At 35.0% G+C, this 25,686-nt stretch overlaps 3 protein-coding genes across 3 annotated transcripts in view; 1 reads left to right on the top strand and 2 right to left on the bottom strand.

The window, feature by feature from the left end:
* Positions 1-25,686, bottom strand: part of ssp3 (SCAPER domain-containing protein short spindle 3) — a 72,516-nt gene that overhangs the window by 25,229 nt on the left and 21,601 nt on the right. The window contains exons 14-15 of the mRNA XM_090115190.1: positions 20,274-20,394; positions 8,833-9,014 (exon numbers count right to left, since the gene is read on the bottom strand). Coding sequence (XP_089971316.1) covers positions 8,833-9,014; positions 20,274-20,394 — 303 coding nt within the window. The remainder of the gene's footprint in view (positions 1-8,832; positions 9,015-20,273; positions 20,395-25,686) is intronic.
* On the bottom strand, positions 13,189-13,953 carry LOC149898780 (uncharacterized). Its single transcript, XM_090115106.1, has one exon. The coding sequence runs from the start codon at positions 13,951-13,953 to the stop codon at positions 13,189-13,191; it is 765 nt and encodes a 254-aa protein (XP_089971232.1).
* Positions 21,071-22,280, top strand: LOC149898779 (uncharacterized). The gene has a single exon (XM_090115023.1). The coding sequence runs from the start codon at positions 21,432-21,434 to the stop codon at positions 22,278-22,280; it is 849 nt and encodes a 282-aa protein (XP_089971149.1). The 5' UTR covers positions 21,071-21,431.

The raw sequence follows: 25,686 nt of genomic DNA, 5'->3' as shown, positions 1-25,686 counted from the left end.
ATGTTTAAATTGCTGTAAATTCTGTACTTTTCTTTTAGTAATTACTACTTTTCTACTAAATAACGTAGTACAATGCTTTGATAGTTTTGATATCATACAATTTAGCAGTTAACCATTTCAATATGGCTGCCTGATTTTGATTAAAATTTAAAACCGGTATAGTTTATATTAACAAATAGTTACTTAGTAACAAATAGGTACTTAATCCAGTTACATACGGAAAGAGCATATTCCCAAATAAGGTCGACCTTTATTCATCTACTTATAGTGATGGAAACAGGATACTTTATAGTTATTCCTTGTGAATCCAGTTATCTTAAAGCAGTTCTACTGAAGTAGAAGAATCAGAAGCAAGCTAATCAAATCAACACAGAGCAACAAACCCCAACTGCTTTCGCACCAAAATTTCTCAGCAGAACCTAATCAATTCTACAGGGGTATATAATCTGACGTTAAGTGTCGTGGGATAGCACAGGTGCGCCCCGCGACTTCGCTCCCGTTGAGCACCACGTGCCAAGCGTTGGGGTGTGGAAGTGTTTTGTTTTTATTATTACGCGGTCGACGCGTACCAAATTGGGTGTTAATAATCGGCTTGGCGAAATGTTTGGAATGAAAATTTAAGCAAGGATTCTGCGTCTGTGTTGGTAAATATAATAATGATGTAAGGTAGAAGAGCTGTTCCAGTAGATTAGGGTAGAAATATTCTGTCCAGAGGCGGGTATCAAAAAGCTAGTACAGGATCCTTAAACTTTGATTGAACATACAGTTACAAACAAGCATCAATGGCAAAACACACTCGTTACCATACAGATTCTAAAAAACGTAAACAGCATAACACATTATTTTTGCAACCTGAAGACAGTTTATAAACTTATGCGTCCTGATCTGTGTAAAAACAGGACAAATAACGCTAATTCAAACGAAAATTAGAGTAAGCAAACTTTGTAAACGTGAAAATGGACAAATAAGTATACGAAGCAGTAGCTACATTATAACATCACGCCACTACCAATACAATCAAAGCTTCAATGAGAAGCATTGCATCAAAAAATACTCCTCTTGGGCATACAAAGCTTGTCAGATTTAAATAAAACATCACAATCAGCTGCATTATGAAGTACCGTCTCAATCACACCCCCTCAGTTAGTGCAGGACAATGTATTTATTTACACTTATGGCAGAGAGACGCAGCGGGAACGCCGCGGGATATCGTCCCTGGCGGATTCGGTTTGAACCGCTAATGATTATTTGCAAACGTAAGCTCTGGATGGAGGACTGGATGGACATAACGACTTGGTAATAATGATGCTTGACCTATTATTATTGTAGGTGTATGCTCTTGCCTACAATCGTGACCTCTATTTTTTTAATCGATTATTTTCAATGCCCATGGGTGGTTTTTCCATTGGTGCTGTTCTTGAACAGTTTATTAAGTTCAATATATGTATATGCAATAAATATATATATCCAATAATATTCTTACTACTTTCTTTCAACAACTGAAAAGATCGTATATAATGCAATAGACATTAGATACAAATACTTCGGTATCAATTACTCAGTTTCAATTGAGAAATCAAGAAAATCAATATTCCACTACCACCGTCAATGATCTCGTTTCAAATCAAATATGTTGCCTACTTTATAACCTAGATATATTATATATCTTGGTATCATAGAAATTTCTATCGCTTTTGCTAAAGCTTCGCTCATCTCATCTAGCATAAACTTCTGGACGTGGTTAGCCACGAATTATTATTCTTCCTTTTAAATTATCCTCAAAACAAACTCATTTAAAGGGCAGTTAATCAAACAATGCACAGCCCAATGAGACCCTCGTTAATTCACTCTGGTCAATAAATATATTTGCACTGCACATAAGAGCGCAGCGTGATACCAGGGCCCTGCTGTTCCTAAATCAGTAGTGACTACTTCATTTGTGTTGAGAAGGGAAATTAGATGAATTTATATTTGAACAGCTTATATTGAAAGAAAGAGATCATTTATTTTAATAGCACGCAATCATAATGTATGAAATTAATAAACATAAATGCTGTAACATGGTACTGAAAGACTTTTCAGTAAATGCTGCGTCATTTTTCTATGTTTGTCTTCTATTATTTTGTACTTTCAGGTTTGTGGGACAGATTCGAAATGAAGCGGAAAAATTAAAAATTACAGTGAAGTTAACTGCTCTTGCTTAATCAACTATACCCTATCTACAAACCAAAAAAAATTCTCTCCACTAAAGCAATTCACACGCAAAAACTATCATACACCGAGATATATCATCCAAATTTACCACACCGTCTGGGGACACGTCACGCGTCGGTAATCGAACCCAGTCCCCGGAGGTTACAAGACAACCACATTTGCAGCACACGACTAATGCGCAATTGAAACTCTCATAAATGTTTATTTACAGCCGTGAGCCGCCCTCGTTTTGCGAATAACAATTTTGAGATGGGGACTCGTTTATTTTTTGGTGGTAATTTTCATTTTAAACTAATTTTAATAATTAGTTTAATATTCACTAAATCGTCAGTAACAATCTAATAATGTCCATTCCTTAAGATAATTCTGCATGAAAGCATACAACGTATCCGAGTCTCAAAAGAAACATTTGTTTCAAGACTTTCTCTTAGATTCGCTTGTTTGTATAGAAGAGGGATAATAATAATTAATATGTTTGTAGCTAATAAAATACTTTAAAAGTTCACCAGCAGAAAGCTTTACATTTTTATTTAGAAATTGTCATAAAACTTTCAATCTTCTATTCATGCATATGCTATATTCCTAAACACAACGCAAATCAGCCATATTTTTTATTGCACAATTTTGTCACAAATTTCACATATGGCGCAGGCAACGACGTGTGAATGTATTAGTTAATGCGCTGTTAAATTAACTAAATATGCCGCTATTTTGCACCCTTTTTAGACGATGACAAAAACGAGGTTCTCAAATTGACTGTACTATTTTGTTAGATGTATGACTTCTTCAGATTTAACGAATTTCTGTAATTAAATATTTCATTACTTAGCCAGCATCAGTAAAGAACATGTAGTTGAATACTTTTTTTTAATTATATAGTTTCTATAAACACTTGCAATTCCATAATTCTAAATTTCAATTGTTACTCATAACTATTACACAGCTAATAATAATTTTTCACGTTTTTAACCGACTTCATTAATCGTTGTATTTTTAGTTTTTACGAGAAATGTTTTAACGAATTTTTTTGTCAATGTTTCCACGTATCCATCTACGTATTATTACTTAGTATATAAATTCAGGAAAGTTATTTAACTCTAGTATCGGTATGTCCCAACAGACTATCATAGTAATGGAATGGGGAGTGCACTTCTGTTTGTATTATACCAATTATATCCGCTATGCCTTTGTGTGTTCTAGTTGAAGATTTGCCGTCGTCAAAATTTGATAATGAGGATAAAATAAGGGGTAAATTTTGTTAATAAAAAACAAGATAGAGTACCCCAATTTGTGCTTAACGTTTTTTTAAATTATATTTCAAAATTTAGCGAGCATCATAAAATTGTACCCGGGTAGTGTTAGAAAAATATAAACCACAACGGTAAATAATATATAGGTATTGCTTTTTTTATTGCTTTAAATAAACTTTATATTTATATTCAAACTGAGCCAAGTGTGTACGAAAACCTATTACAAAATAATTATCAAAACTCAACGCATACTAAATCACGACCAACTTAAGGTACCGCGCATCATACAGTATAATAACAGTCCACAGCGATAGGGTAAAAGCACCGAATACGGTCACATCTATTAAAAAAAATTCCAAACTCTACACGTGCTAAATCACTACCAATTTAAAAGACGCATTATATCGTAATAACAGACAGGGTAAACGCACCGAAAACGGTCACCTGCGATTAAATCGAGCGCGCATCATTGACAGCACGGTATAGAATATACAGAAGCAGGGGGACACCCCTCGGCGTCTATTGAATAAATATTGTTTCTCCGCTAGATTGAATTAAGTTCGCATAATGGGGACGCGAGGCGTGGCGCATGTTGCGTCCGAAATTACTTGTTACTGAGCATCGGTAATGTCGTTTGCGAGTCGAGTGCGTATGGAGTCTGATATAATTATGTTTTATGTTTTAGTTCAGTTATGCGAGCTCACTGGCATGGTTAATCAAATGATAAAAAATATAAATTGAATAAAAATATCACCTAAAAACTTACACTTAACACCTATATGTTATTACGGTATATCTAAATAAGCCAAAATAATCATGACCAAAAAATTCACTTGATCTTACTACTACCTATTTTTTCTATCTTAAAATATCGATTTTTGAATAAAACTATTATTTATTCACTGTATTCATCTACAGCAGTTGATGAATACAAACATGTTCATATTTAGTTTTTGTTATTACAAGACGGCATAGCCACGCGCCCCTTATTAAATTGATGCATAAAGTTAGCGCTAATAAAAAATAAATATTGGTATATCAAATAATCATCGGACCGACTGCGTTTTAATAAATTAAAAATGTCCCTGTTGAGGCTGCCGCTTGGAAGACTGCGTCTGTGCAATTGTAAGCGGAGAATCAGTAGAAGCGGAACGTTTATTTTTTTAATTTTTAAAGATATTAAGTAAAAACTTAATTTAACAGCATTAAAATAACTGTCTTCTTATAAGAGAAGTATATTTAAATACATGTATAGTGCATCATTCATATCCCATATACCTACTTTAAAAAATATACAATACCGTGCATTTTCTTCTTTTTATAATATCCCAATACTTTTTAGCTTCAAATATTACCAAATTCTGTATTTATTTTCTTCTTTCCAAAACATTAAATTCATACTATACAATACATACAATACCATATTTATTGACCGGAGTAATGCGAAATTTTCAGTCAAAACAATCAGCAACTTTAAATTTTAAACCATAAACCGCTTACACCAACTCCACACATAGTCAAAACGCGACGGGGCAGCGCTTTACTTGCATTAAGCGCTCAAAATTTTAATTTCGCAATTGGTGGGCGGAGACACGATCGGACGACATGCTGTCTAATTACAAAGCGGCTCATTGGCTTTTTGATATTCATAATGAATAGACCGACACCGTGTGCCAAGGGACAACTTCGTGCGTTTACCCTATGATGTAATTTGTATGATTTAGTCAATGATTTAGTCAATGATTTGTATGTAAACTTGAATATAAACAGTTCAATAGAATTTGTCGAACGATGAATTTAGATAATGACACACATTCTGGTTACGAATTTTTTTTGTCAAGTAGTAATATCTTTCTGAAACTACATTCAGCGTGGAGTGCTTAATAACTAAGTTTAATTAATAAATGTTTCAGTTTTAATGAATCAAGCATTTTCAAGCGCAATGCGCAAACGACATAGTACAAGATTCAAAATTACTCGTACACATTTTAGCAATAATTGACCGAATTATCTTCACACTTTACCCAAAGCACTAAATGACTAACCTATTGGACATTTCAGCACTCACAGAAAGGTACCTATAAAAAGGGCCACGAGTACATAGTTACAAGGTGTGAGTGGTAATCGAATCGAGTGTTTAATTCGATTCTTCTCGATTCACAATCGGCCACTCGATATGTAGCACCATCGAGTGAATAATTGATTCGAGTGCCAGGAAACGATTTACGATTCTCGATACTTATGTACCTACTTCTATTTTTGAAGAACGTATTGCATAACAGCACACTTCTGTATTCATACAAAAGTATCTTATAGCTGTTGAAATGTGATGTTTGTATGTGACCTAAGAGATCAACGCAAATCTTCTTTGACAGTTTGTCAGTTGAATTACAAAGCCTTTCCATCATCATCATCATCATCATCATCATCATAGTTTTAACATTGTTAAATGCTTTTTTTAAGTGAAACCATTTTAGGCGCGTTGAGAGTAAAATTTCAAGGAGAAACATATCGCGAGACATTTCAAGTCCTTCTCTTCATGGAACAAGGCGAAGATTTTGGTATCTTTGAATCTTGCCAAAGAAGTTTCACTTCTGACATGTGTGCTCGGCACAATCGCCATTTTTTTACTTTCACGATATTTATCAAATCGCACATCCTACATCTCCAACAAGCAAACATTTTTCTTTTAATTTTTTCACAAGTACCAATTTACGTAGTACCTTTTTCATCTATTTATATATCGATACTTATACTTATAAATCATTGGCACAGTGCAGTGGCACGCTAGCACAATACCGTATCATTACCACCCACCCGACACACTCGATCTGATTAAATCCTATTAGATTGATCATCGGTTGTAATCTACCGAACATCGTGTCACTGGTTGTGTCACAGAGTAAATGTAGGCAGTATAGTAATACGTGGTAAGTCATATTTTTGTTTGTTTTTAGCTACGGAACTACCGCCAGATATTTTGGTTGCACAATGTATACATATTTTATGCATATTGTCCGCCTCATATTTATCCACATAAACGAGATCATATCGCATAACATCGTTAATAAGTAAAATATTTTAAATACCTACACTATTATCTAAGCATAACTTTTTTCACTAATGTGTCATTGGAACAAACAAAACGAAATAATTGTCTGAAAAACTCCTAGTCCGATATTCTTTACCATATCTACATATTTAGACATAACTTATTTCACAAATCGTTCCCTCAAGAACCGATTTTTCTTCTTTTATTTATTTCTAACTGCTTACTTTTCTATACTATGTCCCTGCAACGGGATACAGGTTCCATATGCGCACAATGGCCGCTCTCACACATGTTGTGCTGTGACGTTGCATTCAATTTGTTTAGTGCACACGAAACGAGCGGAGACGGGGTGTTTTGTTGTTTTGCGACGGATTTTTTATTGTTGTTTACCAGGGCAGGGATGGTGTTGATTTCTATTTGAAAAATTAACGTGACAAGTTCTTCTAATAACATGGTCTATGTAGCAAAAGTTTCCTAAATAAGTAGATATTTTTTTCGGTGCAACTTCGAACAAAAATTAAAGATGGAAAATCCCGCATAATTTTTTTTTAACCTTTTCCCAGCCAAAATTTTCTTGTATTGTATTTTTGTAATTTTCTTATCTGGCTCACTTTACTTTGTTACGATAAATATTATCTAATACATGTACCTACCTGTATTTCCCAAAAAAAATATATATATTATGACTTAATACCAAAAAGTTACATTACCTACATCCCAATTTGCTACCACTTTCCCAAAATTCGAAAAATAACCGCTGTCACATATCATTACACTGCCGCTTACCCGACTGTGCAAAGGGGCGCATTGTTCTCGATTTTAATTAAACGCGACTGTGACGTCACGGGTCGCGGATTCGATGTTTATTTTTATTGACGCGACCATTGTTCCAAACGTGAGTAAGTGATTGGTATTTTGATTGGAATATGTATTCCAGTGGATTTGAATGGCGTTTAAAGGAGCGTGCAGGAGAAAAAATAAAAAATGTCGGTAGTGACAATTTTTTTTCTAGCTTCGCTTAGTGGCGTGTCTCGAGTATTTTTATTTTTACAGCTACTTATTTAGAGAATGAGAGTGCATTTTTTGTGTATAAATACTACAAATGTGTGTTACAATTGAGTATTCGCTCGTTAATCCAAAAATTTAGAGGATAATAAATTTAAACTAATTAGGCTATGTAGATAAGTACTATAGACATTTTATCTAGGAATAATCAAAATCTACGACCTAAAGCTAGGTCGTAATATGGATGTAAGGTGGACGTTTATTTTTCTACCACGCAATAATAAATAACCATATGAATCTGTTTAAAATTCACTACACATAATATGGATAACATTCATGAATAGATTTATTTTTCATCCAGAAAAATAACAATGTTATTTACACAGTCTTCATTCAGTGATAACGCAAAGCTATTTAAAAAATTGATAATTTTATTTATTAATTACTTCCCGATACGCACAATTTTTCCTTTACTTTTCTAACATCAAAAATATCCACAAATACCTTTACCCTATGTACAGTCCGCACTTCAAACGTCCCTACAGGCATCCCTTACTGGGAAAGTGCATTAGCAAGATTGTATTATGGTGACAAAAGATTCTTTCTTTTGAGCGGGTGATGTTTCTTCTTGGTGTTAGACAAAAGCGTATATTAAATACCGGTGTATTATATGTAGTAGATTAATTGTATAAATGCGATGAAAAACTCAAGTACGAAATAAATAGATACACGTAATCTGGCAGATATTTCATTTAACACAGAATTTGATGCTTCAATTTGCTAGATACTAGAATATTCTGGAAGTTTTACATACAAGTGTTTTTAATCCCTTTGAATTGCAACCATTTCATTTTCCGATTAACTCGAACCTTCTAGAATGATCGAGAACAATTTAGTCTATTTTTCAGATTTTATCGTCGAATATTCCAGACGTACGGCTATAGTCTTTACAATTACGCATCATTTACATTGAGATATACATATTATGGAGACGATACCGCCTACATCACCTATGTTTCGCTCAACATACGCCATATGGCGTATGGCGAGGTTGAGCGGTTTTTTTTAATGGTTTTAAAGTGAAACGCCTCAAATATGCCTTCGTGTGTGTTACGATATTGCACAAATAATACAAATAATACGGAAAAGTGCAAAGGAATAACTTTCATCGGTAAGTACCTAACTAGATAATAATTTTTAAAACTTAGTTAGAGCAAAAAAAAATGGCGCATTTATCGCATATATCATAACTCATCGAACGTTCCAGAATGATCTGGAACAATCTACAATGTTCTAGATGCTTCTACTCACGTGATAAACTGATGCGTGCGTATGCGAAACATGTTCAAGCACTCGGCGTCTTCCGGCTCGTTGCTCGGCGTCTCGTCGAATATTCGAGAAGTGCATAACACTGCGTCGAAAGAAACAGACAGACAGTCGGCTATCTGTTTCGCTAGCTCCATCAGTTTCGGGTCCGATTTCAGGTCCTTTTCCTATTAAAAGTGATATTTTTAGTGTTATAATTCTATATATATATAAGTTGCACATATATATATATATATATATATATATGTGCAACTTATAAAGTATATCAATTAAACTCAAACATAGGTAACAATACATTATTAAAGTTGTACATATACATAAATATTTCTCGTAATGTTACCTGCAAATTATAACATTTATTTTATTTATTTTTATGCTTTATTGTACATACATACCAGGACAAACAAACTTAGACTATAATTTTATACAATAATAACACACGGGCACATATGCACGAAAAGGCGGCCTTATTGCTCAAGAGCAATCTCTTCCAGGCAACCCTGATTGTAAGGAATGTTGAACGAGTACGCGATGGCGCAAATTCAATGTCTAAATTGATACATTGTACAAATAACTAATTTGTATACAATACAAAAACTATAAAATATAATAGAAAAAATAAATAAAAATAATATATATATATATATATATATATATATATATATATATATATATATATATATATATATAAAGTATTATATTTAAAAATAAATATATACAGATAACATAAGAATATAATAAATATATATAAATACATATACTAAATATACCAAATAACACACAAAATATTATAATATAATAAATGATGTCTCATACAAAATATGATATCAAGAGATAAAATTAAATATAGCAACACAATATTATAATGATAAGAAATGGTTTTTAACCAGAGCTTTAAAACTACTAATATTTTTCGCCCGCCTGATGGATTCAGGCAGAGCGTTCCAAAGATGTATAGCACGAACAGTAAATGAGGAGCCGTAGAAATTTGAGCGATGAACCGGTGTAGAGAGAGTTAGAAGATTGGAAGAGCGAAGAGAGATAGAGCTATTTTCACTAAGATAACTAAACTGATTTTTAAGATAAACAGGTGTTTTAGGGTCAAACAGAACACAGTACAGAAGCTGAAGTATGTGGGCGTCCCGGCGAAGACGGATGGGGAGCCAGTTAAGTTTTTTGCGATATTCCGAGACATGGTCAAATTTACGCAATCCGAAAATAAATCTAATGCAGAAATTTTGCAGCCTCTCAAGGATGTCTAACTGGTACTCAAAAAGATCAGGGAATGAGGAATCGGCGTAGTCAAGGAAGGGAAGCAGAAGGGATTGGGCTAACGCAATTTTGGTGGAGATCGGTAGGAAGTTACGCAGGCGGCGCAACGAAGATGCACCAGCAAAAATTTTCTTGCGAATTTGCATGATGTGCTCCGACCAAGATAAGTTCTGGTCAAGGTACAAACCGAGGCTTTTAACTGTTTTGCTGAAAGGAATGCGAGAACCATCAACCACAACATCTGGCAAGCAATCCCATTTAATTTTGCTCATAAGCGGCTTACTGCCAAGTATAATGATTTTAGTTTTTACGGGATTTACCTTCAAGCCATGTTCCTTGCTCCAATTGACGATAGCTGCGAGATCAGAATTAGTACGGAAAATCGCTTCAGGAAGTTCAGGCAGTGACACGTGCGAATATAGTTGGAAATCGTCTGCGTACATATGATAAGGAGAAGTTATGTTATTGGAGATAGAGTTGATAAATATTGAGAAAAGGAGAGGAGACAACACGCCACCTTGCGGAACCCCGGCATGAACATTGCTCCAGGAAGAGGTTAGGTTCTCCACTAGAACACGCTGCCGACGTCCCTGCAAGTAACTACGAAACCAATCAATAGTCGTTGGAGATATGTTAATAGAGCGTAGCATAGCCAACAAAACCTCGTGATCGACGGTGTTAAAAGCATTGCTAAAGTCTAGCAACGTAAGGATTGTTAACTGCTTATTGTCGAAACCCAGGCGTATGTCATCAGTGATTTTAATAAGAGCAGTGGTCGTGCTATGACCTGGACGGAATCCAGATTGATAAGGATTAAGGAGATTGTGGGAATTAAGGAAGCGACTTAACTGCTCCTGCACTAACCTTTCCAAGACTTTAGACAGGAAAGGCAGTATAGCAATGGGTCGGAAGTCTGAGGGACATACAGGATTTAAGGTCTTAGGGAGGGGCAAGATGTGTGCATCTTTCCAATTAGCTGGAAATGTGCCCGTGGAAATAGAAGAGTTAAGGATGTGCGTAATAACAGGATTAATGATGGAAAGGATAGGAATAATCATGCACCGACCAATGCAATCACTACCAACAGCCTTAGAGGTAATAGACAATATGCTCTTCTTAACACCACAATCCGAAAATTGACTTAAAACAAACGGAAGATAGTCTGGAGACGGTAATGAATTGAGAGAGCTTAAGGTGCGCGCTTTAGAATTAGTGTCAAAATCCAAGAGAGGATTAGAAAAATGGGAATTAAGTTTATCGATAGAAACCGTATCTGGAAGGGAACTTTGCGCAGCCTTGCCGATTCCAAGGGATTTGAGAAATTTCCACATTTTGGAAGGATCGCCGTTTTCGATCGATTCAGAGATGTGGCGTCGTTGAGCATCCCTACATAATGTATTGCAGCGATTTCGTATGCTCTGATACTTTGCTCGGTTGACATCAGAATCGAGCAACTTTAATTTTGATTTCGCACGTGCTTTTTTTTTTAAAAGTGCTTTGAGCTCAGCCGACATCCATGGCGCTGGTAAATGCTTCACCTTGACTGGGCGCAAAGGAGCATGTTTGTCAAATAGGTTCAGAAGTAGAGAGTTAAATAACGCAACCTTCTCGTCAATGGAACCTGCTGAATAAATGACTGACCAATCGGTATCAGCGGCATCTTCACAAAGACGATCTACATTGATTTTACCAAAATTGCGCCGCATAGAGATACTAGGCTTAGCTTTGGGAGGCTTTAATTTATAGGAAAGGAAGATTAAATCGTGGAAGGAGAACAAATCAGCTGAGCACTGACCATGCTTAGCGACAAGTTCAGGAGAGGAAACTATGATAAGGTCAAGAAGGGAGGGAGAACAATTTGGAAGGGAATGGGTAGCGTTAAGAGGAAGGATTTTTAGGTTAAAGGAATCAACAATGGACATTAACTTTTTGCTACGTAGATCACCCTTGAGAAGGCAGGTATTGAAATCGCCCATAAATATTATATGTTTATAGGCAGGGGTATAAATATCAAGAAGATGGTCAAAAGACGAAAAATAGTTGACGGTTAAATTAGGAGAATAAAAAACACCAAGGAGAATTTTCGTATTGGATAGGGATACCTCAAGTAAAAGGTGCTCAGCCGCATCAGCAGGAGGAGGTTGAGGAGAGCTACTAATTATGGAAAAAGGAATATGCGAACGTAAATAGATAGCTACTCCACCCCCTACCCTACCAATGCGGTCATTGCGAATTAATTGGAATCCTGGGAGACTATAAGATAAAGAAGGTAAACAGGGTTTTAACCAGGATTCCGAAATTAAAATAGCATGAAGAGAATTACAATCAAAAGAAGCTAATAGTTCGGGAAAGTGAGCCGGGATACTTTGAGCATTGATATGAACAACGTTAAAGTTCTTATGACCATTGTCGAAAAGAGAGGGGACATTTAAGGGAGAAGATGTACTGTGAAAGCTGTCATCCCCTGATAGCTCTTCGATCGATGAAATAGAAACATATGAGTCACTAGAATTGCTGTTATTTAAAGACATCATAAAATAAAAAATAATAATAATAATAAATAAAAAATAAAAAATAAATACAATATAAAAATACTTCTTATAAATTGATAAACTAAATATTTATATACCTACTAAATAAATAAAAATAAGCGTAACCTGTTAAACAAACCATTACCACCAGTTTCGTAAGAGATGGGACACTTAAAAATAGCTACAATATACTTAATACCAAAAGGCAAGTATCCAAAACTGCAAGGTTAACACATTGACTTTGAGGTGTTGACATCTGACAGCTGTCACATTATGTCACCAATGAAATATAACAATTTATAAGGTAGTGAAAATAAAAGTAAACAAGTACTACCTACAATATAAGTTAGAAAATAAAAACAAAAAGTTTGATAACAGCATTGATAACAGTTTCAATTTAGGGATTAACAGAGGAAGAGGAATGAAAAGTTAGACATAAAAATAGAATAGTACATTGCCTATGGAAATTAAAGTTTAAAATAATTAATAGATAAAAATAATGAGGTTTGAATACACAACCATAAGATACCTACAGGATCTACTTAGCACGACCAAATCTCTTCGGTCTAACATTGGACGCCGTTTTGGACTCCTTGTGGATGTTAGACGTGGAACCAGCCGCACCAGTGGAAGAACTTGTATGATTGGAGGGAATTTTATCCAGATCAGCCATCAGAGTGATTTTTCGCTTGGACCCATCATCAAGTTGCACGACAATACTCCCATCCTTCGTCCAACAATTTGTAATACCAAAGCGGGCTCTGGCTGCCACAAAGATATTATGCCTTTCTTTGGTTAAAAACTCAGATAGCGTGAAACCGCTTCCCTTTAGTTCAGTTTTGGAGTACCAAATGGTATTTCTTTTAACAATGTCCTTGAATTTGATAACTATAGGTCTTGGCTTGTCTTTCTTTGAGGAACCCAAGCGATGACAACGCGATATAACATCTTCATTCAAGTCAAGATTTTTTAGATTATCCGTTAAGATTTTTATAGCCAATTTGGTGGGATTCTCCTTACTATCTTCTGGCACACCATGAATCAATAACATTTTTCTGCGACTACGCATCTCCAAATTATTCAACTGGTTTGAGAGAAAAGCAATTTGAGTTTGCAGAGTCTTGAGGGATGACAACACAAAAGACTGAAATGCATTGAATTCAGCTGCCAGTCTGGATGTTGGGCTACTGGAGGCAGGTTGTGAGTTATTGCTGCTGATATTCTGCAGATCACGCTGAAACTCTGCCATTTTCTTATTAAATGTAGCAGTCATTTCCATCATAGAGTGTTGAACAGATTCCATAGTGAGTTTATATAAAGTGAATAGTGCAGTTTAAGTGTCAGAGAGTTGAACTTGATATATGGAGAGAACACTGGCAGGTAAAGGCTTTCAATTAGCACATTTATATATGGAAAAACTTTTAAAAATAAATAAAAATAGAATTTAAAATATCAGAGACAGCAAAAATACGTTATTATTTTTGTGCGCCATTCATTCGTACTGTAAGTATATATTTTGCAATATAATTACAAAACTATGCAAATATGGTCGTGATTTATTAGTCAGGCTTATTAATAAGGTCTGACTAGACTTAAACAATTTGGAACATCATATTTTTTGCTATTTTAAAAGTTTCATTTACATTTTCTTACATTTCTAAACAAAACAACTACCTCTTGTCCTCTTGAATTATACAATAACCATACCCTATATAGTAAATTCCTCTATGTGCAATAAAACGGGGCATAAATCCGTTAAAATGGATACATTTAGGCATTGTTAAGAATGCGGGGACGAACCATTAGGTGTTATACTTACGTGGCTCTGGGGAGAGTAAGGCAAGGGAGCGTTTGTATGGATAGTCTACTAGCCTGATTGTTTATTTATTTAAGAATTTTGCGAGTAGCTAAGGATTGTTTTTATTTAGATAGTGTATTTGTATAATTAGATATACATATATTATAATGAATTGAATTTTGTAGTAGTTGTTTAACAATAATGGAAAGTGGAAATTGTAAACGCTTTTGATTAAAAGTTAAAACATTTTGTTCATGGAATAAAGTTCCAATAGCAAATAGTTTTCTAAGCATACATTGCAATAGGAGAAGATATGCGTACTTTTTATTTTATTGTTATAATTAAGAGTCTAAATACAATTTTGCTCATCGGAAAATAACATAACGTATTGAAATATAATTCGCAGCGAAAGCAAAGCAAAAATAAAACTTGAAAATAACGCAATTCTAAGCTTGCAAACTTGCCGTATTAACATTTAATAGCTAAACCAAAATAAAACGTAATATTTATGTTTGAAAAACGAAAAAAGTATCAACCTATCAACGCGACATTGACTTCCGACAGAGCAATATAAGTCGTATAAAAGTCAACATTTTCTGTTATTTAAAAATGTATTGAAAAATACCAATTTGGCACGTTCCCGAGATTTTATCTGATCCTCTGATATTAAAAACGTATGAACTCTAAACAAACGAGATTTTTTTACTAAAACTTTAAACTCGTAAACAAACAGATTTACCGACAGATGCCAATCTCTTGTCAAAACCGCTAGATGGCGTTGACGATAACCATTAATTAACATCGTGCACGGCGGTTTATAGTCTAATAAGTTGTTTAATTTGAATATTAACCCGTCTCGATTCGAATAAAATGCTTGAAGATTTTCGATAATAAAATAAAGTGTCATCGGTAAAAATATGTTTATTTAATATCGATTGTGTATCTAAAATCAGAAGCACAGGAAGGCAAAGTTAAACAGCAATACCTAATAAGTGACTATTGGCAACATTTTTTAAATATACGTAAAAATTATTAAAATTAGGGATCATCTCTTCTACTAGAAAATTATTAAAACTAGGGATCATCACCCTCTATCTACTAGATATTAGTAAAAAATCCCATTTATAACTAATTTGCATTCACATGAACACCACATTTGTCCTCTCTTATATTAATTGACAAATAGGTATAAATAAACTTTTGGAAGTTTACAACCGGCTCCACTTCTAATGTCAAGCAGGTAGCATATTACCTTTGGCTTGTTAATGAACCGAATATTGACATCGATCAATAAAAATGCAATTTTATTACACCTCACGGAATTTATAGCGTCATATTGTTTTAAGAATATCAACAAGTATAAAAATCAACACAGCATTTTATTTTATTCCTTACTGTATATTTTGAGCTCATTAAAAATTATAACATAAAAATTTTAAGGTAAATACACTCATATACTTTGATACCGGCACATATTCAATAAAAATTATATGCCTTTAATATATTGATGATATATACAGGGTGTCCCACTATTGGTATACTAAGCGCGAAGAGACTTGTAGTTTTGCATACACTGATCACGTAAAAAATACTTAAACAACAAAATTACGTCAAAAATTTTTTGCTAAATTTTTCCTGAAAATCCATGTTTTCTTCTCTAGCTTCGCGCAGCCGGCATATACCGCTTCTCTAATGTGAGCATTTTGTCTATGAAAACATAATATTAAACGATAGCTCATGTGCTGGTGACAAAGATGGGCGGGTTGCTTGTTATGGGTGTACACATAGAGTTTTAAGAATTCATCTACTTGAAAAAAAAATGCGTCTGGAATTTTTTAAGTATTTTTTACGTACTTAGCGTATGCAAATCTATAACCTCCTTTGGGCTTAGTATACCAACAGTGGGACACCCTGTATACTTGCATCATTTATCCCAAAAAACTATAGCCGAAAGAATGTTTTGCCTAAATTTAACATAGATAATATATAAACTTTTATTTAAAACCCGGTAAATCAGTGCGATGCTTCTAAATTGTAATACTTACAGTACAAATAACTGTCTCCTCAATCCTTGAATTACTTTTCCAGTCGTAAAAAGGTTTTTATACGTAAAGATTTTTATTTATTATTCGATCGACCTTTACAGTTTCGTTGTAGAGCAAAACATCTGACCAAAACTTACAAAAGGATATTATTGAAATAATTGCCATTTAATTGTTTTAACACGAGTTTGCATTTAACAAAGATATTGACACATACAATTAAAAGTGACTTGGTTGTTAAAATATTTTATATTCATTCGCAAATCGACATGTAACAATCCAACCTAACTGAAAACATTCGAACCAAATTTATCTGTATTGGAACGAACTTTTTAGTAAATGTAGAAGTTCTTTACTAAAAATATTTACGCGCAGAGAAAGAGGCATTTTGTTTTTAATTCAACCCAAAAGGAGACAAACAATATTATCTAATCTTTATAGTGATACGCAAAAATTTAACTTAACTAGCCAACCACGCAAGACAGTGACTAGCGCCAGTGCACAAACACGACAATAAAGCACAAACGAAGCATCGAGATGCATTAGTGGCGCTTGCAGGGCCCACTCGCGTCGCTACCGACGTGAGTGGGCCTTTAGGGCTGCGACGTGCGAAGTAATGTGCCGCTCGTGATGTCATAAATATAAAGGTTTATTTATGCTATTTGAAATTCGAACAGTAAAGTATTTATCTTACGTATGCTATTTAAAATTGGAACAGTAGAAAAATATTATTGAAAGCAACTTACGCAATCTGTAATGTGCCTCTTTGAATTATCATAATGTTAGTTTTATTTAAGTTTTGCTATATACAATTCGAACAGTACAAAAATATAATGGAAAGCAAAAAGTAACTTGCGCTAATGTGCAGTTTTGTGTGATGTCATAAATAAAAGGTAAGTTTATTTTATTTATGCTATTTAAAATTTGAACAGTGGAATAATATAGCAACGACAGTAACTAGCGCTAGTACCTGTAATGCGCCGCTTTTTGTGATATGACATCAATTATAAGGTTAGTTTTATTCAGATTTGCTTTTTAAAATTCTAATATTATTTTAATAAACATTATCTGAACCGCAATGTTGAATCGTCATGCATATTAAAGCGTACTAATTACGATCTCGCATACCTACAGATCCCACAAAAGTTCATATAAAATGACATGCACAGAAAAATAATAGGATTTTATTTTTCTTTACGAGTGCCAACCCTAGCAATACACACAAAGCATCAGTTACAACACAGACGCTACACGGGTACACACACAACAATGTATCAATATCAACGACGCTCCGTACACATAACAATATACCTTCTACCTATTCCCGTGACTTTGTCCATTATAAGGACTAAATAAGTGCCCGTGTGCCGAGCACACGTGTCAGAAATGAAACTTCCTTGGCAAAGATCTTTTAATACCTTTTAATATCTTTTAATACTAAAAGCATCGCCTTATTCCATGACGTGACGGTATTGCCATGACGCGACAGTGAAATTTTACTCTCAACGCGCCTTAAGAAGTTTCACTTCAATAAAAACAAATCACTCGTGTCTTTCAAAAAACAAACAAATAAATTGCAAACGCATATTTCTCGTAAGAAAAACTCATAAAAAAATGTTGTCAACTCCTGATTGGTACACATCAAAAGTAACCGAGTGGAAAATGTTGCTCACCCCTTTTTTTGTTTGATGACATAAAAGTTTTCGTAGCATCAGCGAAACATACCTGACGTTAAGAAATAATGCTTGACAATAATTCTTCAATGTTATTAACCGACTTCGAAAAAAGGAAGTTCTCAATTTGGCCGGTATTGTTACCGTTTTTGAGCAAATCGAATACAACAAGCAAAATTATAATTAAGGAAAAAAAAACAGAAAAATATGCTTAAATTAGATCGAATATAAATAATTTATTTATTATTTATTTCAAAGAATCAAAGTGTATTATTAATCCAAGTACTACCACAGAATACATAATAGTAGCTAAACGCTACAGAACGGACACTCTCCGCCTCCCGCCAAAATTAAACTTACCTCACCCCCGCGCGATCAGACATAAAATGGGCCATATTTTTCTGCAAGGACGATACGCAACGAAGATTGACAACATTAATCAAATTGACTTAAAGTAATTTTATTATTTTGGATTTGTGATTATCGTTTTTCGTAGAAAATGGTTAGATATTGTGCTGTTTACGGATGTATTTCATCAGAAAAACGCGAATTTTTTTTTACGCTAGTCACAAATGTGCCAACCATAAAGCGTTAACACACACATTTGCAGTCTCTACAGTGTGACTGTCAAAACGATCATTTTGTATGGAGTGTCCGGGGTGTGGTACTACATTAAAATTATATTGTAATTAAATGTCTAAATGTCAATCATTTCTAAAGGACTGGAGCGAATTTGATTTAAACCGATAACACCATAAATCAATACGCACTAATATTGATATGTGAATGAGAAAATCTGTCAATCTGTCACACTTTCTAGGTTAAATCAAAATACAGTTTTGGGTGAAAATTATCATGAAAATGGCAAGACCATGAATAAAAAATATCTTTTCTTTAATTAAAAAAATCGATCATTTTGTGTGCTGGTAAACTCGCGGGGCAAAACTTTATAACGTTATTTAAACAATCGAATTTATTTATAAAAATAATTATTAGAAATATTCAATACTTTTACCAGAAATTAAAATAAATCTAATTCAACACAAAACACAAGTCAAAGTTGACGACATATGATTGAGGCCCATCAAAGTTAACGGATTGGAAAATGTTGCCGACCCCTTTCTATTTGATAAAAACTTCGGTAAACTGAATAGTTATATATAGTTATATATATGTAGTTATAATAGTAAATAACGACACGTTTATATCATTTATTTGCTACTTTTAGACGTTGGGTTTTTTGGGAATTACTGAATGTACGAATGTATTCAGATTTCAGTCATCCTAATTTGATTTAATTTACTTCATGTTTATTTTATTTTATTGATGGTTTAAAATTTAGACACAAATGGCATTAAAAAAAGACGTGTGTCACTCGGGGACTGCCGCGTTAAAGCTATTGCATGCTATGCCTTCAAGCCATACCTCCGCCCGTCGGAGTGGGGATCGTGAGGTATTTTCGTTACGGAATTTCTCGATTCGGTCCCCGCGCTCAAGGCCCGCGATAGAAGCTATGCAATAGCTTAAAATGATATAAAATTTTTCATCTCAAGATGCCGCAAAATATAAAAATTTGATGAGTGCGAGTCGAAGGACGAAGTCACGACACAAAGGGTTCCGTGGTTGTTTTTTAAATGATGTCTTTTTGATCACAATATTACGGTACCTATTAATAATATTTTGAAATACATATAATTTTATTTTATATTGTTAAATAGCTGCCCTCTATTGATTTTTATATGAACTAATAGGAACTTGAATATAAAATTACCACCGTTCGAAAACAGATGTCGCTATTATCAATAACGAGCAAAAACACATTTTTACATATATGTTTAATTAATAATTTAACGATTCTGTGAATATTTCAAGTTTCTACGTGTTGCCCTTATAAATATCGATTAAAGATAGTTTTAAGTTTGTTATAATATGCCCGTCTCTTTAAATATTATTGTTATTTCTAGTATTCGTTGTTATAGCAGCAACAGAAAAACACCGCCAGCGAAGTCTGGAAGGCGGTAGATTACGTTCACCGCAACAAAGTCTGTTCGACTGTAGAATAAGGTCCGTTTTTCCATTTCGATACGGAACCCTAAAATCCTGTACTTACCAGTAAATCAGCCAACAGCGTGATGAGATGCACGCACATGTCAGTCGGCGCGAGTTGCGACCCGAGCACGGGGCATGACGTCAGCGTGCGGGATAGTAGCGTGACGCCGACTATGACACATCTGTACATAATAATGTACAGTTGGGTATGAGGCAATAAAATACACGTAAGTACGAAACAGTACGTTATATGCTGTACGATAAAAGTGGCAAAAATAACCTAACGTAACTGAAATGAAAATTAAACCCTCAAATTTTAATCACTTAAGCATAAATCGTAATTTTCGTAAATAGCACGGCTCTACAACATAATATTGTGAGGCCTTGTGCACTATTAATAAATCTAAAAATTACATTAACTATAGTATATCAAGCGCGAAGGACAAAATTATACAATACTAGAGGTCCGCCCCGGCTTCGCCCGTGGTACATATTTCGCAATAAAAGGTAGCCTATGTCCTTTCTCGGGTATCAAAATATCTCCATAACAAATTTCATGCAAATTGGTTCAGTAGTTTAGGCGTGATTGAGTAACAGACAGACAGACAGAGTTACTTTCGCATTTATAATATTAGTATGGATAAAGATATAAAAACGTGATCAAATTACTGAAAAGCAATCGAAGAAAATAAATGACTTCACAAAAGCATTTGACTTTGTAGCTCACAAATTTTCACCAAAAGTAACGTGAAAATTATAAGCTGGCCAGCATTTGATTGGCTATACACTTTTATATTGTCAACGGATAGCAATTAAAGAATTTTTTCAAAAATCAAAATGTGACATAATATTGTAGCGACGACAAGCCAATTTACGAGTTACCGAAATATTTCAAGTGTAGTACCTACTAAGAAAGTTCCCACCATAGGTTCACACGGTAACTCGTATATAAACAGTTCGTGCGCTATGCATGATTAGTTAAGGGCTTGTCGGGACGCGGGTTGGTCGCATTAGGTCGAATATTAATTACATACCGAATAAATATATGTAGTTAACGAAATATAACCTTTGCGTAGTTATTCATCTTTTATTACACCCGCACATAACAAGACCCTACATTGGTGACCCCCGACGAAAAGTGAACATTATTATAGTGAATTGCATAGATTTCGTTTGTGTGATTATTTAATTTATTGATCAAATAAAAATTTAATTCAAAATGAATCCGGCAGTTCCAATTAGAGCGGATGAGAGTGAAAATGCTCTCGCGCAGATCACTGTGTCGAGTAGAATTCCAGACTTCTGGAAAGAATCACCACGACTTTGGTTCGCGCAGTTTGAAGCAGTGGTGGCGAATCAGAAGCTGGTGGACCAATCGAAATATAACCTGGTGGTAGCGAAATTAAGTCGCGAACACGTTGAGCAGGTTAGCGACATTGTATTAACACCACCCGATACAAAGAAGTACGAAGCATTGAAAACACGGTTGCTCGTAGTATACGAAGAATCGGAAGTGCGTCAGGTACAAAAATTATTAAAAGAGCTTGAGTTGGGCAAACAGAAGCCTTCTCAACTTTTACGGCGTATGCGAGATCTGGCTCGAAAAAAATTCTCGGAGGAGACATTGACGATGCTGTGGATGGGACATTTACCCGCAGCCGTACAAGCAGTCCTCACAGTTAGCGAATTAAAGGATACAGAGAAATTAGCTAATATGGCAGATAAAGTTATAGAAACGACACGTTTCGCGGAGATACAGGAGGTATCGAGTGCCAGAGATAAAATATCCGCAATACAACCTACGCTAGTTGAGCAGATTACACAGTTAACGCAGCGCTTAAACGAGCTGGAATCTGCAGGCTCGAGAGGCAGATCGTTTAGTGGTGGAAAGTACGGAAATCGCACGCATCGCTCCGCATCGCGAAGTCGCGATCGTACAGGAATATCAAAACACAAAAATTCCAATTGGATATTATGTTATTACCATTACCGCTATAAGCACAACGCTAGCAAGTGCATTCAACCTTGTGCGTGGCAGAAGCAGCAGGAGAGCCAACAAAAAAACTAAATACGGTGCAGACAGAGGCGGATGTCTGTTCCACCGTAAATAAACGCCTGTGTATAAGAGATAGAAAAAGTAATATTAAGTTTTTAGTGGACACCGGCGCTAATGTTTCAGTTTTACCAGTGCCGAAAAATAACCGATTCGCGAGTGAGTGTAGTGACTATAAACTATACGCGGCAAACGGTAGTGTAATTAAGACATTTGGTACTAAGTTAATGACTTTAGATCTCAGTTTACGGCGACCGTATAAATGGTCATTTATTATCGCCGAGGTAACTCAACCTATATTAGGTGCAGATTTTTTAGCACATCATGGTTTGATTGTAGATTTAAGATCATGTCGATTAATTGATAGTTTAACTAAATTAAAATCAGTAGCTAGTGTTATTAAGGTGAATCAACCGTCTGTGACAACAGTTGAGGAAACTCATCAATTTCACGACTTGTTATGTAAGTACCTAGATATAACAAAGCCTTCATCGTACAGGGAAATACCTAGCCACGGTGTTTTTCACCATATTGAAACGACTGGACCTCCAGTGTTTGCCCGGGCTAGACCTTTACCTCCAGCTAGATATAAAAAAGTAAGGGAAGAATTTCGTTACATGCAGGAAGCAGGTATATGCCGACCCTCTAAGAGTCCTTGGGCTAGTCCACTTCATGTGGTACCTAAGAAGAATGGCGAGTTACGTCCGTGCGGGGACTATAGAAAGCTTAATTCTATAACCAAGCCGGACCGATATCCTATACCGCGCTTATCAGATTTTACGTATTTATTAGCTGGTAAGAAAATATTTTCTAAAATCGACATAAATAGGGCTTATCATTGTATTCCTGTTGCCCCGGAAGATGTAGAAAAAACTGCAATAATAACGCCGTTTGGGTTATTCGAATTTCCACGCATGACGTTCGGTTTGCGTAACGCTGCGCAGACGTTTCAGCGATTCATGCATCACACTGTTTTTCAGGACCTAGACGCGGACAGTAAAGATAATATTTTTTGTTATATTGATGACGTCATAATAGCTTCATCAAATGAAAGCGAACACCGTAGACATTTAGAATCATTGTTTAAGCAATTTAGCAAATATAATATAACCATTAATTTAGCGAAATGTACGTTTGGGAAAACGGAAATCGACTTTGTTGGTTATCATGTTACGTCAGATGGTATTCGCCCGCTTGATGATAAAGTAAAAGCTATTAATGAATTTCCTAGGCCCGAAAACATCGAACAATTACGTCGATTTTTAGGTATGGTAAACTTTTATAGAGCGCATTTACCTAACGCAGTTTCATCACAATCGATTCTCAATAGTTTCATTCATGGCTCTAAAAAGAAAGATAAAACACCCATTGTGTGGACATCAATCGCCGAACAAGCATTTGAACAATGTAAGTCGAGCTTGTGTAATGCGATTACGTTGTCGCACCCTTTAGCCGATGCATCGCTCGCACTTATGACGGACGCATCGGATACTCATGTAGGTGCAGTTTTACAACAACGTGCAAATAATGAATGGTTACCTTTAGGTTATTTTTCTAAGAATTTATCTAAGACTGAACGCAAGTATAGTACGTATGATAGGGAGTTATTAGCAATTTACTTAGCTATTCGTCATTTTCGTAATATGGTCGAAGGACGACAGTTAACGGTGTATACGGATCACAAACCGTTAATTTATGCATTTTCTAAAGTAAATAGCGAGAAAGAGTTACCCAGACGTACACGACACTTGATATTCATTAGTAAGTCACAACGGATTTGAGACACGTTAGTGGGCAAGATAATGTCGTTGCGGATTCGTTATCTCGAGTCGCAACAATAAATTGTCCCACTGTAATAGATTACGCGGAACTTGCTAAGGATCAACAACAGGATTCTTATTTGTTACAATTATCTAATTCGAAAGACGCTAATAATAGGTTAAAGAAAATTATGTTACCTGAAAGCGGTACATTTATATATTGTAATTTAGATAATGATAAAATTAGACCCTACTTGACTGATAAATTTCGACGTATTGCTTTTGATAGTGTACATAATTTATGTCATCCCGGAATAAGGACTACACGCAAATTGATTCAAAATCGTTTTTATTGGCCAAATATGAATCGCGATGTTGGCCAATGGGCTAAAACATGCATTGAATGTCAACGATCAAAGGTTAATCGACATACAATGTCAGGTTTAGGATCGTTTCCGCAGTGCGATAGGTTTGAACATATTCATGTTGATTTAATTGGACCTTTACCCACTTCACCCGAAGGTTTTAGGTATTGCCTTACCATAGTTGATAGGGGGACGCGATGGCCAGAATGTTTTCCTACGAAAGATATAACTGCTGAAACGATTTCGCGTGTAATATATGAAGGATGGATCTCTCGTTTTGGTTGTCCGAAAAAGCTAACAAGCGATCAAGGACGCCAATTCGAAAGTCAATTATTTGCTACACTAATGAAGTTATTAGGTATTAATAAGTTGCGTACGACACCTTACCACCCACAGAGTAACGGGGCGGTAGAGCGTTGGCATAGGTCGCTTAAAGCGGCATTAACGGCTCGCTTATGCAATATATCATCATCTTGGGTTACGGAATTACCAACTGTGTTGCTAGGACTTAGAACAGCAGTAAGAAGTGATACCGGCATAAGCGCAGCAGAAATTACGTACGGAACAACTTTACGATTACCAGGTGATTATTACGATAAAAAATCGAGTTTTGAAATAGATAGCAGTCTTGAGTATGTCAGTAAATTACGAGACTCTATTAGAAAATATCAGTCAGTAGCTATTAGGCAGAATGAAAGACGGAACATATTTATTCACCCCGATTTGCGAAAGTGCGATTATGTTTTTGTAAGAAACGACGCAGTACGTAAGCCTTTACAACCAACATACGACGGTCCTTATCGTGTGTTGAGTCGAGAGGAAAAGGTATTTTACATTCAAATGACTGGCAGGAAAGTTAGAATATCTGTAGACCGTCTAAAACCTGCATATTATTTGAATGATGATAGTGATACGACATCTGGGGCAGATACTGAGGTTCCGTTACAAATTCCAAGTAGCAAATTGCCTAATACACATACCACGCGTAGTGGAAGAGCTATACGATTACCAGTACGATTTAGGTAATAGTATTGTATTTGTAATTTTTTCCACTATTTTATATTTATTAGAATTACGATGATTATAAGTATTCTTAAGTCTTCTTAGAAATGTATAATAAATACTTAGTAATCAACACATCGTATTTAATAAATAATAGCACTTATGAAATTTGAAACGAGTTTTTTATTCATTGTTTAACGTTTTAAGTATGGTATTTCAAATTTATGTTTGTGTTGAGTTTTTATTGTAATGTTGTACTACTTAGAAATTTAAGTACTTTTGATTTATGGCTTA

The sequence above is a fragment of the Colias eurytheme genome, chromosome 22 (genome assembly GCF_061535395.1).
Source record: "Colias eurytheme isolate Ceu_HAF_F1 chromosome 22, ilColEury1 Martin Lab GWU primary, whole genome shotgun sequence".
NCBI classification, from domain to species: Eukaryota; Metazoa; Arthropoda; class Insecta; order Lepidoptera; family Pieridae; genus Colias; species Colias eurytheme.
This window is presented reverse-complemented; position numbering and strand designations above follow the sequence as displayed.

Excerpts from the sequence above, each read along its gene's own strand:
- LOC149898780 (XM_090115106.1), bottom strand. The coding sequence starts at position 13,953 with ATGGAATCTGTTCAACACTCTATGATGGAAATGACTGCTACATTTAAT.
- LOC149898779 (XM_090115023.1), top strand. The coding sequence starts at position 21,432 with ATGAATCCGGCAGTTCCAATTAGAGCGGATGAGAGTGAAAATGCTCTC.